We start from the raw sequence: 16,042 nt of genomic DNA, 5'->3' as shown, positions 1-16,042 counted from the left end.
GTGGAACAACATACAAACGCTAACACAGTAACATGAGCAATTGTCACCCCCAAGTCTGAAGATGTCTCCCACAGCCTCCCCATATATCTCCCTCTACTTGCATCACCCAATCTAACAGCACATCCATGAATGGCTAGAATGCTGTCACGCTCTTTGTTACATGTAGGTATTTGCATCCTATTGGATAGTTAAGCCTAAAGTATGCATAACTAAATCACATTGTGTCCTTACGTCTTGCCACTGGTGAAATTTGCAAAAGAGTTGAAGTTGGTGAGAGTTGAAGTTGGTGCCTCTCTGTCTGGGAGCACCTGAGTTAGATATGAAAGTCCCTCAACATAGACACTACAAAGTGCTGTTGGTTGGTCCTTTATCTATAACCTGACCTTGGTTACTGCGAAGAGAGAGAAGGGAGTTTGTGTGGAATTAGACAGGCACTATTCTCACAATGGTATTGTGCAGATGTAATGTGTGAGGATGGTCAAAAATTCCTCAACACCAATCACCAGGATCACCCACAGATCTCATCAAATATTTTATGCCAAATGAATACTGAAAACAGTCCTGCAGTCCAGCCACTGTTAGAACAGAAGAAATGGTAACAACCAGGTTTCACCACCAATATTTTCACTTTTCACTCATAGGATCACAGTTCTGCTGGTCGCCTGTGCCTGGACGTCTGTGCCTGGTCGCCTGTGCCTGGTCGTCTGTGCCTGGTCGCCTGTGCCTGGTCGTCTGTGCCTGGTCGTCTGTGTCTGGTCGTCTGTGCCTGGTCGTCTGTGCCCTGACTGTCTGCAGTGGTTTTTGAAATGGAAATGTTCTGGTGAAATGAGCTGTATGTACTGTATCTGTTCTGACTGTGTGCTGTTGACTCTGCTCTGTACTTCCTGCTTTGATAACTTTACCTCACGCATCATAAGAGCAGCTGCCACTGACCCGTCACACTCATCAGACCACTCTCTCATCCAGGAAGTTTCAACACAGCGGCTGTGACATGTGTGAGTGATGAAAACCTACTGATTGATATGCACCTCATTTTAAACACGCTGAAAACATTGCTATTCAACTTTTCATATCCATGACTTGGTTCTTAAAGAATTTGACTCTGTCACCAAACAATCAACATCAGATTTGAATTCAAATCGTACAGGATCCTGATGGAAGTGAGTTTCCATCTGAGGCACACCTCCTGTTCCCTTATGAAACCACACTTAAATTCACTACATCCAGATTTTTATTTGGATCTGCACACACTCACAAATATCAGTTCCCTAAACATGCCTGATTGTTTTCATCAAGATTCATGAACTTCTGTCTGAGAAATCAATGAAAATGTTGAAAGATGGTAAAGAGAGTGAACAAAAAATTCATGGATACGTCCCCTGATCTGGATGTATTGGGCTCTTCCCTGACACAGGCCACATCCTTACACCAAGTGTCCTGATAATCCGTCTGGTCATTATGGACAATTATTTAAGTGGAATATATGATGTATGACGTAATTCAACGACTCTATGACACATATACTCTTGTTCTGGAGACAGAAGCAACAGAATGACACCACAGAAGAATTGAAATTAGTTTAATCTCAAGTCATATATTTTACAAAAGTCTTTGTTAGGTTGTGTTTAGATTTGCTACAGACATTATTATTATTATCATTATTATTATTATTATAACAACTTGATCTCCAAGACTTACACCAGTGTACAAACATATAGTGTACCATTTATAAAAATACACCGTTTTCATAATCATAAAAGTCATAAAAGCATTAACATATCTGACACGTTAGCAGAAAGTCGTAGAGTTAGTTTCATTTTAGCACAGCTAAAAAGATGATCGTGTAAAAACGTCATAAACTAAACAGCCGAGGCAAAGTCCGAGCAACCAGCCACTACCCAGTGTAACGTCACTACTGTTTCCATTCAGTGTTAATGTTGAACCACGGCCTCAGAGTTAATGCTACTGCTATAGTAAAAGTCAACACATAACAGGATGTCAGTTCAGGGCGTCTGAATGACTAGTTTAGTTCATCCAGAAGAATCGATATCACCTTTCACAGATTTCACCCAATAAAAGATCAACTAATCAACACTGCAGAGGATTCATGAAGCAAGTTTTCTGCTTCAGGGATATTTAGCTCCTATCTCCATTTTTATTTGTCGTTACATCACCACAATTGAAAACGCTTTATAATATATATTGGTTTCACGCTCCCTGTGTGTGTGTGTGTGTGTGTGTGTGTGTGTGTGTGTGTGTGTGTGTGTGTGTTTGTGTGTGTGTGTGTATTAAAGCATGTTCTCACCACTAATGTCACATAACAACATCTGAATGGACTGATTCTCTGTGGAAGCGGCAGCATGTTGTTACGGTCAAAGACTGACTCTCAAATCAAAGTGCATTTTCAACGGCAGGCATACACACACAGAGGAAAGCCCTCTGTGTGTGTGTGTGTGTGTGTGTGTGTGTGTGTGTGTGTGTGTGTGTGTGTGTGTGTGCATGTGTGTGTGTGTGCGTGAAAGCTGGGCATTAAAACTTTATTTGTTCTTGCACTGTAACATTAAACTTTCATGACTTGTCCACATCTGAGAATCCTCACATCAAACCATGATATCTCAACAACATGTAACATTTTCTAGGACACAAAAAGTTTGGCAGCTGACGGTTCAATGCTGTTAATCTGTGGCAGTACGACTCAGACATGGTGAAGCAGCTTTGAGTTGGTCAGTCGTGAGTAAACACTGGATATAATACTCACATTCATTATATAATCATAAATTATTAAAAACTGCTGCAGTTTCCACAAACATTTCTCCTTCAATTCACAAAAAAACCAAAACAGTGAGGTCTTCAGCAGTGGGACTCAGGCCTCTGCGTGCAGGGCACCCTCATCATCAGGTGAGCCGGTGGACGCCCCGCATTCGGAAGCCTTAATCCTCCTGCATCGACTGTGGGTCATGTCAATAAATGTGAAAAAATATGTTTCGAAAAGTAAAACGTCTGCAACTCACTGCTCGATCAAATGTTGGATGAGTATGATCACATGTGGATCCAGGCCAGTAGAACATGAGTGTATATAAACAGTATATCATAAATCATATGAGAGACACATGCAACGCTGCAAATAAACCCTTGTTCAGTCAGTGGTCCAGTGCTCGGCCTTGTAGGCAAAGGAAAGAGTTTAAGGCACAACGATGGTTCAACAAATCTCCTCACAGGGCCGATCAGAGCTTTAAATTCTGTTAAATCTACATCCAGAGTCAGAGAGAGACCATCTGAGCACCTCAAACTATGTGCACCATCTGCGTCTTCTCTGAAACTGAGAAGTTAGTGGTTAATCGTATACGTAAGGATGCCTTCAAATCCAAAACATTAAGAAGACAACATTATACAAAAAGATCTACAGTTGTAGTAAAGTCTTGCTGTGTGGGAGTAAAGGCTGCCACTGACAACCACAGCGGTCAGACTCTTGTCATTATTGGCTGTTATCAGACGTGACCCACCCACCACTCAGGAACTGACTACAACTCTCAAGTTAGTCAACAGCAGGCATGAAAAGTGGGGAGAAAGTTTAACATTGAAGTAAAGATAATATTTGGCATTCAGTTACTGCAAAAAACTTGTACTTAAAGGTAGAGGCAATATTTAAATCTGTAGATTTGAATAATTACCAACAAACTATTGAAAGAGAAAAATCGAGCTCTTGTCTCTGTTACCAACCAGTAAGATCAAGTAAACCCTAAATTATCTGCACCTCTCGATAAAACAGTCAGAATGATAATCAGGAAAAAGCTTCAGATTAAAATACATATTCATTTGATTCAGATTATTTCAGATGCTACTATTGGAATTAACTGCACCGGTGATGATCTGAACTTAGTCTGGGACCTTAACTGCATGTCACCTCAAAGTGTTTGCTGCTATACAGTCAGACATAAAAAAAGGATGCTCAAAAAATAAAATGAAATAAATGTACGTATGTTGTAAAGCCTTGTAGTATAAAATGTATCCTAAACCACAGCCAGGCACCTTAGACAATCTACTGACTTTTCTACATTAGGTCACCATATACAGTAAATAGCAGGTTTTAACCACTGTTGTTCTTTCCAAGAGACTGAGTGAGTTTTCAACGAGGTCAACTCCTTCACGGTTCTTCTCTCTCTTTGTCTCTGTGTAGTAACGAGGATGGTGAGGTGGGGAAAGTGTCCCGTCGTCAGAAATCCACTGGAGTGTTCAGCTTTCCCTCCAGCCAGTTACAGAGAGGTGAAGACGCGCTCCTGGGGTCACAAAGCGCCATATCATCCTTTTTACTTGATTTAATATGAACTGTTTATCTGGTCAAGCTAATCTGGTTTCAGCACTGTTGACAAATGTAAAGGTCTTGGAAGGATGTAGAAAAGTGTTGGCCATCGTCTCTCTACTTGAGGTGTTCGATGGTTGAGCCATCGCCTCTTTCTGGATCCAAACCGTTCATGAGCGAACCCCCGTTTCTGGCCAGAGGCGTCATCAGGCCCTGCAGCCCGGCCTCCTTCTCCTTCTTGTCCCGTTCGTCGTTGAAATTGACCGACACAGTCCTCTTGGGCAGAGTGAGTTCAGGGGTGGGGCTAAATCCCATGTCAGTGGACAGTTTGCGTTTAATTGAGGCTGCGCGCTGGAACTTGTCGTAGATCTCGACGCTGACACGACGACGGGTTTCTTTGAACTCTGCCGAGACGTTCGCCGTCCACTCTGCAGCATGAGCACGGATCTCTCCGACCTGGGAGAAGAAAGAGAGAAAGATGTAAGCAGAGAGGACAGAGGGAAACACAGATGACAGGTTTGGTTCTTGGAACTGTTGAGCAAACAAATCCTGTTTTAGTGATGGTGTCAGGTTAGTGGCTCAAATACAAATAAAGAAGACAGAAAATGTCATGATGATGTCATGGAGCAGCGTGGGATCATGGGATGAAAATCTGCCTGATGCAAGTTGAGGTAATGTATTAATCTTTCATGTTACGTAGCAAGCGGCAATGAAAAATCACCAATCCATTGAGAGTCTGGCTAGCAGTGTGTTTTTCCTTCATCATACGTTGTTTGCCCAGGATGTTATAGCAGAGACAGATAAAGCCACAGGTAAAGTGGATATGAAGCAATTAAAAGGTGACAAAATGAAAATGTTATGAACATAATGGTAAACGTATTGGATAATGTAAATACATGTTGTTGTTTATCTTTGAGAAATAACCTGTAAAGGTCCTTTTTGGTGGTTCTGTATAAGAAAGGGTTATTAAAATAATTCTTAATAATAATATTAATAATAACATTAATAACAACTAACTCGACTTGACTCTGTTTGACAAAGCAAAAAAATACTAATATACATGAGAGAGAGAGAGAGAGAGAGGTGGAGAGTGACAATGATACTGACCAGGTACAATTATATTTGAGCTATGAGCTGAATAGGATTGCACAGAGTGCACCATAGGAACAATGACGCACACACACACACACACACACACACACACACACACACACACACAGTGCACAAGAAGACAGCAATCATATGTATATTACTGGCGGAGTAGGTGGTTACAGCAGAGACAAAAAAAATCCTCGCACAGAAGAAGTATCTGAATAACAAAAAATGTCCGAGAACAGAGTGTGCTGCCACACAGCATCTAATTTGATTCTGTCAGCACATCTCACTTTAAATCAATTAAACACCTCCCTCTGAATCTTCAGACAACCACACAATCTGATAAGAGTTTTATTCTGCTACACCTCATAGATTTGTATTTGTATCTACTGTGATGAGAGGCTAGGAGATGCTTTCATAAAACTGAGAAAATCACTTTTCAGCACTTTGCCAGTAGGACAGGTTCTATATCAAACTCACAATCAGACAACACAACCTTCAGGTCTTTCTTTCTGAAAACATGTCTGTGAGAGACTGACACTAAATGTTTCATAATCATTCAAACGTACATATAAACCACAAACACATTATGAACAATAATAAAGGAAATTCAGTTGATCAAAAACATTGACTATACAATCTATCCTGCTGATAAACCAGGTAGGATGAACACAACGTTTTCTAACTTCACTCAGCACCACAGACTGTTTATAAAAATCTCTGCACACAAACAATAAAAAGTGTCAGTATATTGTAGAACTGTTAAAGGGGGACTCACTAATGACAAGGAATATTTCTCGGGTGGCTCCGCAGCATAACCACAGGCCAAGCAAACTAACCCTGGTTCACATATCACCTCTAACCTTAACCAGGAGCTCAGAGATAATGTGTTGCCTCAGTAGGACCAGGCTTTGGTCCCCATGAGGTCTACTGATCCTTACAAGATCCGTATTTATGCTGCATCATGTATCAACATTTAACAGTTTTTGTTGCCAACCAGTAATTAAACTAATTATGTTTAATTATAGGGTACACTGTGTCAGGCCTTTAGCCGTTACATCCTTGCTAAATATACACTGCATGTCTTGTCCCTTGCAGAGTAATGGCCTCAGACTATGTGTTTGGATGGCTGACAGTCAATTAGATTAGAAAACAGTTTTGTCATTTAAAATTAAGTTAAGCAGGGAGCAAAAGTTGAGGCGGGGACATGGCGCTGTAAAGGAGTAGCTCGTACAACCTGTGTTGTACGGAAAAGAGACAAGGAGATATAGACATATAGCACAGAAACACTATTGCAGTGCCTGTTCTATACCTGCCTGTTTGTAATGTTCTATTCTCTCGTCCTGTTAATGCTCCAGAATCTACTTCTGAATCATTCCTTTTGATTAGTGACTCCTCCTTTACATAAATCTACTTTTACACATATTCTACAATATACTGACACTTTTATTGTTTGTGTGCTTGACGTTGTGTGCAGAGATTTTTATAAACAGTCTGTGGTGCCGAGTGAAGTTTGAAAATTTTGTGTTCATCCTACCTGGTTTATCTGCAATCAAGATTCTATATTCAATGTTAGTCATAAAATGAAACTGAATTTGCTTTAATACTGCTCATGTGTTTGGATTATATACATGTTTAAATGATTTAATGAACAGGTGTTATTTTTTCAGCAATTTCCCAGCTTTCTGTTTAACAATCGACAAAATCTCCAGACCCAAGTTCAAAACTTTTCAAAACAAAAGCTCACAGGAAGTGATAATGGGAATTCTGTATTTGCCTTGACGGATTTCAACTGTGCAACTTTAGATTTGTTTCGTCTTATCACTGAAAAAATACATGAAGATTGTCATTCTTTTGGTTTTTAGTGTCTTTATCACGTTCTCTTGGATCTGAAGAACAAATGCTGAGGGCCATACTGTGAACCTTAAATTCTTGCTGTGTGTTTGTGTCTCAGTCCGATATTGTAAAATAAAATTATCAAATTATGAAAATAATCTGACAGTGATTTCAACCTGCAGTTACACCCAGTTGCCGACCACTGCTGTAGTTTATCTGAGGACATAGAAGAAGATATGTTCAACAAAGACTGAAGGCACACTGCCCCGTCCCCACTGACTGCTACAGAGCGCTGGTCATATCTTTACTGATATTGAACGTATCGTGTGTTCAAATCGCACCAAACCCGTCAGTACACTTCCCCGGGCAATTAATAATAAATAATAATAAACTTGCCATGTGTGAAGCCGATAAGATGAACGGTTTGTGGACGTTAATGGAATTAGTAGGTAGATACAATGTATTGATAAACAGATATGCAGAGAGCTAGTGAATGAAGGAGCAGATGAGAGTGGACAGTGTCATACCTCTTCTTTCGTCCTCTTGGAGATGACCCTGAGCCAGTCTCCTATCATGCTGAGGATGGCAGCAAAGTAGGCCAGTCCCACCAGAATCCAGAACCATACAACTGGTTTATAGTAATCTAAGTACTCTATGTCTGAGCCACCTAGACACGGAGAGAAGAAGCTGTTTATCAACACCTGATGAGACAGATCTGTATGATGCAAGGAAACAGAGCTTTATATCAGGGTTAAAGTGTCTGTACCTGCCACAAAGTCCCCAAATCCAATGGTTGTCAGTGTGACGACCACAAAGTAAAGGGACTCCAGCGCAGACCAACCCTCGATGTATTTAAAGATGGCTGCTGGGAGCGCCACAAACAGCAGGCAGCCGAACAACACAAACAGCAGCGTGGAGATAACCCGGATTTTTGTCTGACTGATGTCCCAGTGCTGCAGGTGACACACAGAGAGAGAGGACGGCTGAGACGATGAGAAATATAACAGTGAATTTCGACTGTGCAACATTAGATTTGTTTCGTCTTATCACTGCAAAGATACATGAAGATTGTCATTCTTTTGGTTTTTAGTGTCTTTATCACATTCTCTTGGATCTGAAGAACAAATGCTAAGGACCGTACTGTGAACCTTAAATTCTTGCTTCTATGCTAAAACTGTTGTGTGGCTGGAAGCAGGTGCTTGAGAGAGATAATCCAGATTTAATGCGGATATATTTGTGCTAAGATATTTAATTACCTCCGCCAAAGAGGTTATGTTTTCACCCCTGTCCGTTAGTTAGCAGAATTACCCAAAAACTACTGAGTGGATTACCCTGAAACTTGATGGGAGAACTTTTCAGAGAAGGTTTTTGACATTTTCACAGATTTTCTTGGGAATTAATGCATCTTGATGAAAGAAATCAAGCATATGAAGGGAACTGAAATCTATGAGTGTGCAGTTTCAATTTAAGAAGGTATGTGCTCTACTGAGTGTCATTCTATTGTTATACATCCATTAGCAATTGGAGGGCCAACATTAACAGATGCCCCACATTGTTTTTGAAGTGAAATGGTAAAACAGCATCAGATGCTGTTAGATGTAATAACATTATTCTGCAAATGGATCCTTTGGGTGCAGTAGAGAAGATGTTCACAGTATTCATTTAGGATAATGCTGCAGTCTCACACAAATTGCACAGAGCAATAAGGATTTCAAACACACACACACACACACACACACACACACACACACACACACACACACACACACACACACACACACACACACACACACACACACACACACACACACACACACACTTGAATGAAGTTTTGACCCCTGTCCTCTGCCGTAACCATTACTGACTCCCTCGGGTGCCCTGAGAGCAGCAGAGGGAGCAAATCATTCTGAATTACAGCAGGTTAAACTTTAAAAACCTCAACACAAACTGTGTGAGCTCTCTGTCTCTTATTTGGCATCAGGACAATAATGTTAATGTTAATAATAATGTAACATCAGATAATATGATGAATAATTGAATCAACCAGAAAATCTTCAACAACACAAGGTTTGATCATTTTAAACAACTTACAATGTAAGCTTTTACTTGATTTTAAAACATTTCTGTCTGTGCCAAGTCAGCCTGCAGAGAATCTCATCCACTACTGTTGAAATTGCCACAAATACATTGGAGTATTTACACGTAGCGTTCATCACTGAAGCTATATCTTTAAGGTCTAAATCCCTTAGGGCTTACCCATTCTTAAGAACAAATAATGTCACTGCAGTGTCTGTCATTGATAAACTCTTCAAATATAGAAAATTACATATATTTGAGATACACTACCTTAATTAGCTCTGCCATTTATACTCGGTGTTCCATGCTAGTAGAGATTAATGGCAAATGTGCTAACTTGAGGACAATTATATAGATACCATGAAATGAGAGAAGTTTGTCAATGTGTTTCTTTGTCATCAAAAATCACTATATCTGTTAATGTATTAGACCAATACAAGTTGTACAATACAATGTGTTGAAGCTCTTTCATATTTATTTATCTATGATCAGTTGCAGAAAATGAACTACATCACAATATATCTGTCTAAGTTCCATATATTACACTATAGGATTTAATCCATATCATCCACCATCACCACGTGGTTTTGTAAAATCTGTGAACAGTTGCTAAACCAGTTGTAGGTCTTATATAAGTGCAAACTAGCAGAGCTGGTGTGTGTGAGGATATTGTCGAGTGCTTTGATGTGAATTATTAAGGTGTACCTACTGTATCCGAAGCTGCAGTCTGAACTCTCCGGTATGTGTTTCAGAGGTAACTGTAAGTGCATGTCCACCCATACCAGTGTGTGTGTGTGTGTGTGTGTGTGTGTGTGTGTGTGTGTGTGTGTGTGTGTGTGTGTGTGTGTGTGTGTGTGTGTGTGTGTGTGTGTGTGTGTGTGTGTGTGTGTGTGTGTGTGTTCAGGGTTTACATGACTGTGTATGTGACTCCAGTCTCACCACAAACATTTTCTCCACTCTGGCAATGCCCTTGCCGAATATGGTGCCGAGCTGATCTCCTACACCAGCCAAAAGAAAGCCGAACAGAGGGATTCCTAGCAACGCGTAGACGATGCAGAATATTCTTCCACCCTCTGTGTGAGGAGAGATGTTTCCAAAACCTGCAGAGATGGAGGGAAGACACTGAGACAGGGAAATACATGACCACTGACCTTACAGCTGAAGACAAGGACAGTGGAGATTTGGCCTATTTTGGTTTCATAACAAGTGTTTCACTATCTGTATCAAATGCCTTTTAATTCAGAGTCTGGACTGACTCATGTGTCTATGACTCTAGTGAAGTTACAACAGCGACATGGTAATCTATTTATTTTTAACACAGAAAAAGAAGGAGTTACTGCATCCTAAATCTTCATATACAACAAGGCAACATGTAAACTTTGAATCAACTCCTTTGCATGTGTTAACATGATATTTAATTCTTTAATGTTTTGCAGTTTGTACTGACCAGTCTTCTGACCTAGTTTATATTTAGTTTGCTAGTTTGTGGTGTTTTTCATTTATGTTCAATCTGATCTTTGAATCAAAGTCAAACCTACTGAAATAATCACGTCGATCTTAATGGCCTTCAGTGAAGTAAGGATGGATGGATGTTGTACAGAAAGACATGAACATCATGTGCAGAGACTAAAGAGAGTGTGATGAACAATGTGTACATTTGATCACAGTGTATGTGTGTGGGTGTTCTACCAATTGTTGTGATGACAGTCCCAGCAAAGAAGAAGGCAGAGTTCAGGTCCCATAGGCTGCTGTGGTTGGTCAGGACTCCTGCAGGGTTTACTCCTGAACGGATTGCAGACACAACTTGCTGGAAGGAGAGAAAGAAAGCGAGATTGGTGTTCAAAACAGCTGTTACCTTCCTTCTGCTTAAAAGAACAAATATTGTGTTCCTTTCTTGCTGCTGTAAATAATTCAATCCTCAAACACTGAAGCAAGTGCTTTTGAGACATATGTTTCTTGTTGTGGCACAGGCAGAAATGTGTGTTTGTGTACTTGCCTTTCTAATGAATAAAAGATGGAAATTTATAAAACTTGGGATGACTGTGGAGAAGGAAAAAATATGAAATCTACTGCAGGTGAGTCCCAGGTAGGGTTACTGGTTCAGAGCGGGAAACAGAAATAACAATAGGTGAACTGCAGAGACAACTTCCACACATGTAAAGTGATGCTGTGGGAACTGGCCATGGTGCTGAAACCTCTGCAGCTGTGCGAGCTCAGTCACAACACTGTGTGTTTAAGGAGATACTATGGGGTGATAGAAGTCCACAGTACATGTCTTTAGTCTCTCATTAGTCCTCAAAGGTAAAGGCGGCCTCACCTTCACCAGCTCCTCCAGCTGGCTCTGGTTCACACAGGAGTGACTGGACAGGAACTCCAGCTTCTGGGACAGGATGGCCAAACGCTGGGCACTGGGAGAGAGAGAGAGAGATTTAGTGGGCTGAAAAGAGTGTAATCAGAAGTCAAATTAAATTCATATTTCCTGAACAGAGTGTAATGGTTTGTTATAGAAGTTTAATTATAACAATATGTACTTGGGCCTCGTCTCTCCACAGTGGGACTTAATACAGTTTAGACTGTAAGTATTTGGGCGGAAAGATCGTCTGCTGGTGTTTGTGGGTCAGAGAGTTCAGGTACTCATAGACAACATATTATTAAATATGATAATTTTGTTTGATTTCATGTTTAGCTGTCCAGTTAGTTTTGGGCACGACATGTTTGAAGGCCTATATCTCCCACACAATTTTTCTATATGGATTTATACCTACTCACTTTAAAGCAGAGACTTGGCACTTTAATGTAGTATCAGTTATTTTATTTCAAATTGAATAGACTAAAGCTCTGAATCTATACCAAAACGGTGTAACTGTCAAAATATGTATATTCTAAACTGTAGAATTAGGATGTTTTGTCGCATCCACTGGTGTCCACAACTAACACGTCTACAGCGTTGTGTTATTCAATAAGTGTGTTTAGATGTCATTGGCAAAGCTGTGTTGTAAAATCTTATTGTCCTGCAAGTATAAGGACTGAATTATAGAGGCCCAATTATTGAACCCTGGGGAACTCCGCATGTTATATTCAGACCTATTACTGATCGATGTTCACAAGTTGCAACAGCAACTCTTTATACCAGAGAGCAATTTAATTATTTTTGTTTAGAAATTATATGATCAATGATCTATGAAGTGTTGAAGACTAATATTTTTTCCATATTAAGTGATAGATGAGCATAATTCAGTAGCTTCACCACAGGGGACTCAGTTTTAAACGATGGAATTTGCATTTAAAAATAAATTTGCAGTGAATAGGTTAACCTAAATAATGAGAACATTCTCAATATTTCACAATAAAAGAAAAAATAAGTCAACAATGGTTCAGTACCAAAGGATTCGCACTGCACTTTTTAGATGGGGCTTAAAACCTGCAGTTTTCAGTGGAAATTCCTGATAGGAGTGAGCATTTTACAGCTAGTAGAGAGAATGTCAATAACAGGAGCGTGAGTGGTGGATGGATGGATGGGTAGAGGGGAGGGGGCTCCTCTGGCAGTGAGGCAGACAGACAACATACATATTCATTCCGCCTACCTCTCGTGAGGCTGCTCCAGAGATCTGAAGATGGCTGCTCCCATTACCAGGTACAGAACCACCAAAAGAAAGATGGCTGTCACCGTCTTCCATTTCATGACTGTGGAAACCACCTACAACAATTCAACTGATCAATCAACCCGCATCCATACAGGCGGCATCCTAAAATAATCACTGATACTAAAAATCCCCCGTCCAACACTGTGAATTGTGTAGCTTGTGAAAAAATAAAATTACTTTTAAAGTCAGGACTTCTTTCGTTTTTCTCTCACCTCACTCTCCTCCCGGGGAGTCAGTGTGATTGGCTTTGTGGAGAAGGAGAGGCGGGGCTTGGTGTTGTGAGTGGCAGATTTAGGGTCCAATAAGTCTGGAGCTGCCACTGTCAGGAGGAGAAAAAAAACACGATTGAACATTTTTTTCCTACACTTCTCTCCCCGCCCTCTCTCTGCTGACCTGCTGCAATCCACATATTTAGAAGTCCTTATAAATAAATCACCAACAAGTCCTTTAAAAGGCATCTGAATCAAGCTTGAGTGTTTAGTCCTCAGGCCCCTCTCTCCCGTTACGCAGCAATGCTTGGGCGTGTACTGTGTGTGTGTGTGTGTCTGCTTTTATAAGATACAGCATGTAGTTGAGAATAAAAGGTATGCTGAAAGCAAGAAGAAAGAGGAAGAGGGGCACACGAGTTGTGTTCATCTTTAGTGTAGGGCAGTGATCACCAACCTTTTCGAGCCCAAGATCCCTTTTTAATTCCAAACGTAAGCCGAGATCTACCACCCTGATATCTTCCAAAACACCCACTTAGGAGGGTCATATTTATTAGTTTTTGCAATTTCTGTTAAAGGCTGAATGTACAAGAAATAAATATACACAAAGAAGGGCAGTTGTGCAACTGTTTCTATTCAATGCACAAAACTCAGATTAATATCAATTCATATTTACAACTATGTAGCTTCTCAGTTCCACAACATGTTCTGCAGAGGAGCTGCTACTGCAGCACAATGTTTTTACATATAGGCTTTGATTTGAATATGGCCACAAATATGATTATTGCCCAGAATAAAAGTAGTCCATTGTACTCAAATAAATACAAGTACTATACAGTATGAAGCCGTGCATCTTCCGCTCCTGTAAATATTTCACAATAAAAAAAAACTTTTAAACAAGGGAATGGATTCCATCAACAGAAACGCTGGAGTGCTTTTATTTTGAAAAGGCATACAGAAAGTGTTTGTTTGTGACATAAATTCATCAGATAAACATTAAAACTCAGGTGAAAGATCATCTTCTCTGTTTATTCTGCTAACACTTTCCGCACCCGTTTCAAAGTAAAAGCACTCCGGCGTTTCACCTTCTGAATCCACTCATTTGTTCCAACGGGGCTTTGATTGTTATCGACAGACCGGAAAATGCGCATCTTCATACCGTAGAGTCCTGACATTTACTTAAGTACATAAACCAACTTGTTCTTGAAAGAAATGCAGGAGATAAACCTGCAGCTCAGACGCCAGTAGCAGACACACAGCGTGTGTGAAAAACAGACAACCGACACACAGCTGATCTGCGGCGCGACGTCAGCCAGTGAGTCCAGAGAGTTGGGGGATCGACAGTGAAGACTGAGAGATCGACCGGTAGATCGCGATCGACGGGTTGGCGACCACTGGTGTAGGGGGTGGATGTGGTGACAGTGTTTGAAAGATAGAGAAATTAGAAAGCCGGGCTGAATAGAGTAGACAGAGTTTACTGATCATTCTGGTGAGACAGAGATTTAAGGAGAGGGGGGAAGAAGTTGCCCATGTTTTTTGAACAGTTTTTATGCATGAATGAGTGTGTAAAAATGTTACTGTGAAACTTTTGCATGACAGGACCTGCTTTATAATTTGCTAGACAGTTTTCGATCTGTTATTCAATTCCAATGTGATGAATGTGCAGTCAAAGACAATATGTGATACACCTCAGTTTGTCCACACACAACATATAATCCTCTGTATTTAAAGATGTGTTGACACACAGGTTGTCTTGATTCTTTTTCATGTATCTTGTTTATTGGAATTAAGTATATGGTATACATACTGTATATTGACAAAATACTGTGATATAAAGAATATTGATGATAATCCTGCAATAGCCTTATGTTTTAATGCTATCTTCAGTATTTTTTTATTTAGTTATAATGAGAAATGAGAGTAGACTACACTATATGTGATGGAAGGAATTAATAATAAGATGTCACATTAATGTAGCCTCAAACATAAAAGCAACTGTCAGACACCACGGTACAGCTTGAATATGAATATGTGCGTTTATGTGTGTGTGTGTGAGATGACTGAACAGGGGGATGAATGGAGGACAAGGAGAGAAAAGAGCAACGGCGAGGAGGAGTGGAGAGAATAAAGGAGGGTCTGGAGGTGGGGTCTGTTCAGGATCACACAGACAGGAGAGAAAATTAATGAAAGGGATGCATCCTTTAGGCAGAGGACATAACATTTTCACCATTTTTCTATACTTTAAAACCTAAACTGTTCAGAGAATTTTATCAATAGGCATAAATCAAACAATATATTTTTTGCATATTATTAGGATGACAAAAGAGGTGAAAAAAAGGCTTTGCCCAAATCATACACACTATCTACTAGTCATCTAAATGAAATGATCTATCCTCAGCATCACTACTCCCCTTACATTCATTAAATATAACACTAAATATTATTCTCCAAATGAAGGGTAACTAACTGGGGGGGATGGGTACGTTTTGAAATAACAAAGATGCTGAGCAAATGATGTGAGGAATCTCAAGTTAGTTACTCTCTGACATTTTTGTCAGATTTCTGGTGAGACTTTAATTGGGGACTTTGCATTGTCCTCAAGATTTACCCCAACCTAACCCTAACCCACTACTTTCCAAACCTTATCCTTACCTTTTCCGAGCCTTAATCCATCCTTATCCTAACCTTATCCTAGACTTAACTCAATCTTATCCTAACCCTATCCTAGCCTTATCCTGACCTTAATCTAACCTTGTCCTAACCTTAATCTAACCTTAACCCAATCTTATCCTAACCTTATCCTTACCTTAATCTATTCTCATCCTAACGTTATCATAACTTTATCCTCACATTATCCTAAATTTATCCTAATCTTAACCTAGCCG

At 40.1% G+C, this 16,042-nt stretch overlaps 1 protein-coding gene across 1 annotated transcript; it reads right to left on the bottom strand.

Moving 5' to 3' along the window:
* Positions 1-3,798: 3,798 nt before the first annotated feature.
* On the bottom strand, positions 3,799-13,304 carry LOC118109788 (potassium channel subfamily K member 2). The gene is made up of 8 exons (XM_035157174.2): positions 13,164-13,304; positions 12,892-13,004; positions 11,625-11,715; positions 10,997-11,114; positions 10,247-10,407; positions 7,998-8,184; positions 7,759-7,898; positions 3,799-4,756 (listed from the first exon to the last, which is right to left on the bottom strand). Exons 1-8 carry the CDS (start codon positions 13,302-13,304, stop codon positions 4,418-4,420), a joined length of 1,290 nt encoding a protein of 429 aa, XP_035013065.2. The 3' UTR covers positions 3,799-4,417.
* Positions 13,305-16,042: the final 2,738 nt, after the last annotated feature.

Source organism: Hippoglossus stenolepis, chromosome 1, assembly GCF_022539355.2.
Source record: "Hippoglossus stenolepis isolate QCI-W04-F060 chromosome 1, HSTE1.2, whole genome shotgun sequence".
Taxonomy (NCBI): Eukaryota; Metazoa; Chordata; class Actinopteri; order Pleuronectiformes; family Pleuronectidae; genus Hippoglossus; species Hippoglossus stenolepis.
This window is presented reverse-complemented; position numbering and strand designations above follow the sequence as displayed.

Bases quoted from the DNA above. Each gene is read 5' to 3' on its own strand.
- LOC118109788 (XM_035157174.2), bottom strand. From the start codon at position 13,304: ATGTTCAATCGTGTTTTTTTTCTCCTCCTGACAGTGGCAGCTCCAGAC. The intron at 11,716-12,891 runs GTAGGCGGAATG...TCTCTCTCCCAG, and splicing joins CTGGAGCAGCCTCACGAGAG to TGCCCAGCGTTTGGCCATCC. The intron at 10,408-10,996 runs GTAGAACACCCA...CCATCTCTGCAG, and splicing joins GACTGTCATCACAACAATTG to GTTTTGGAAACATCTCTCCT.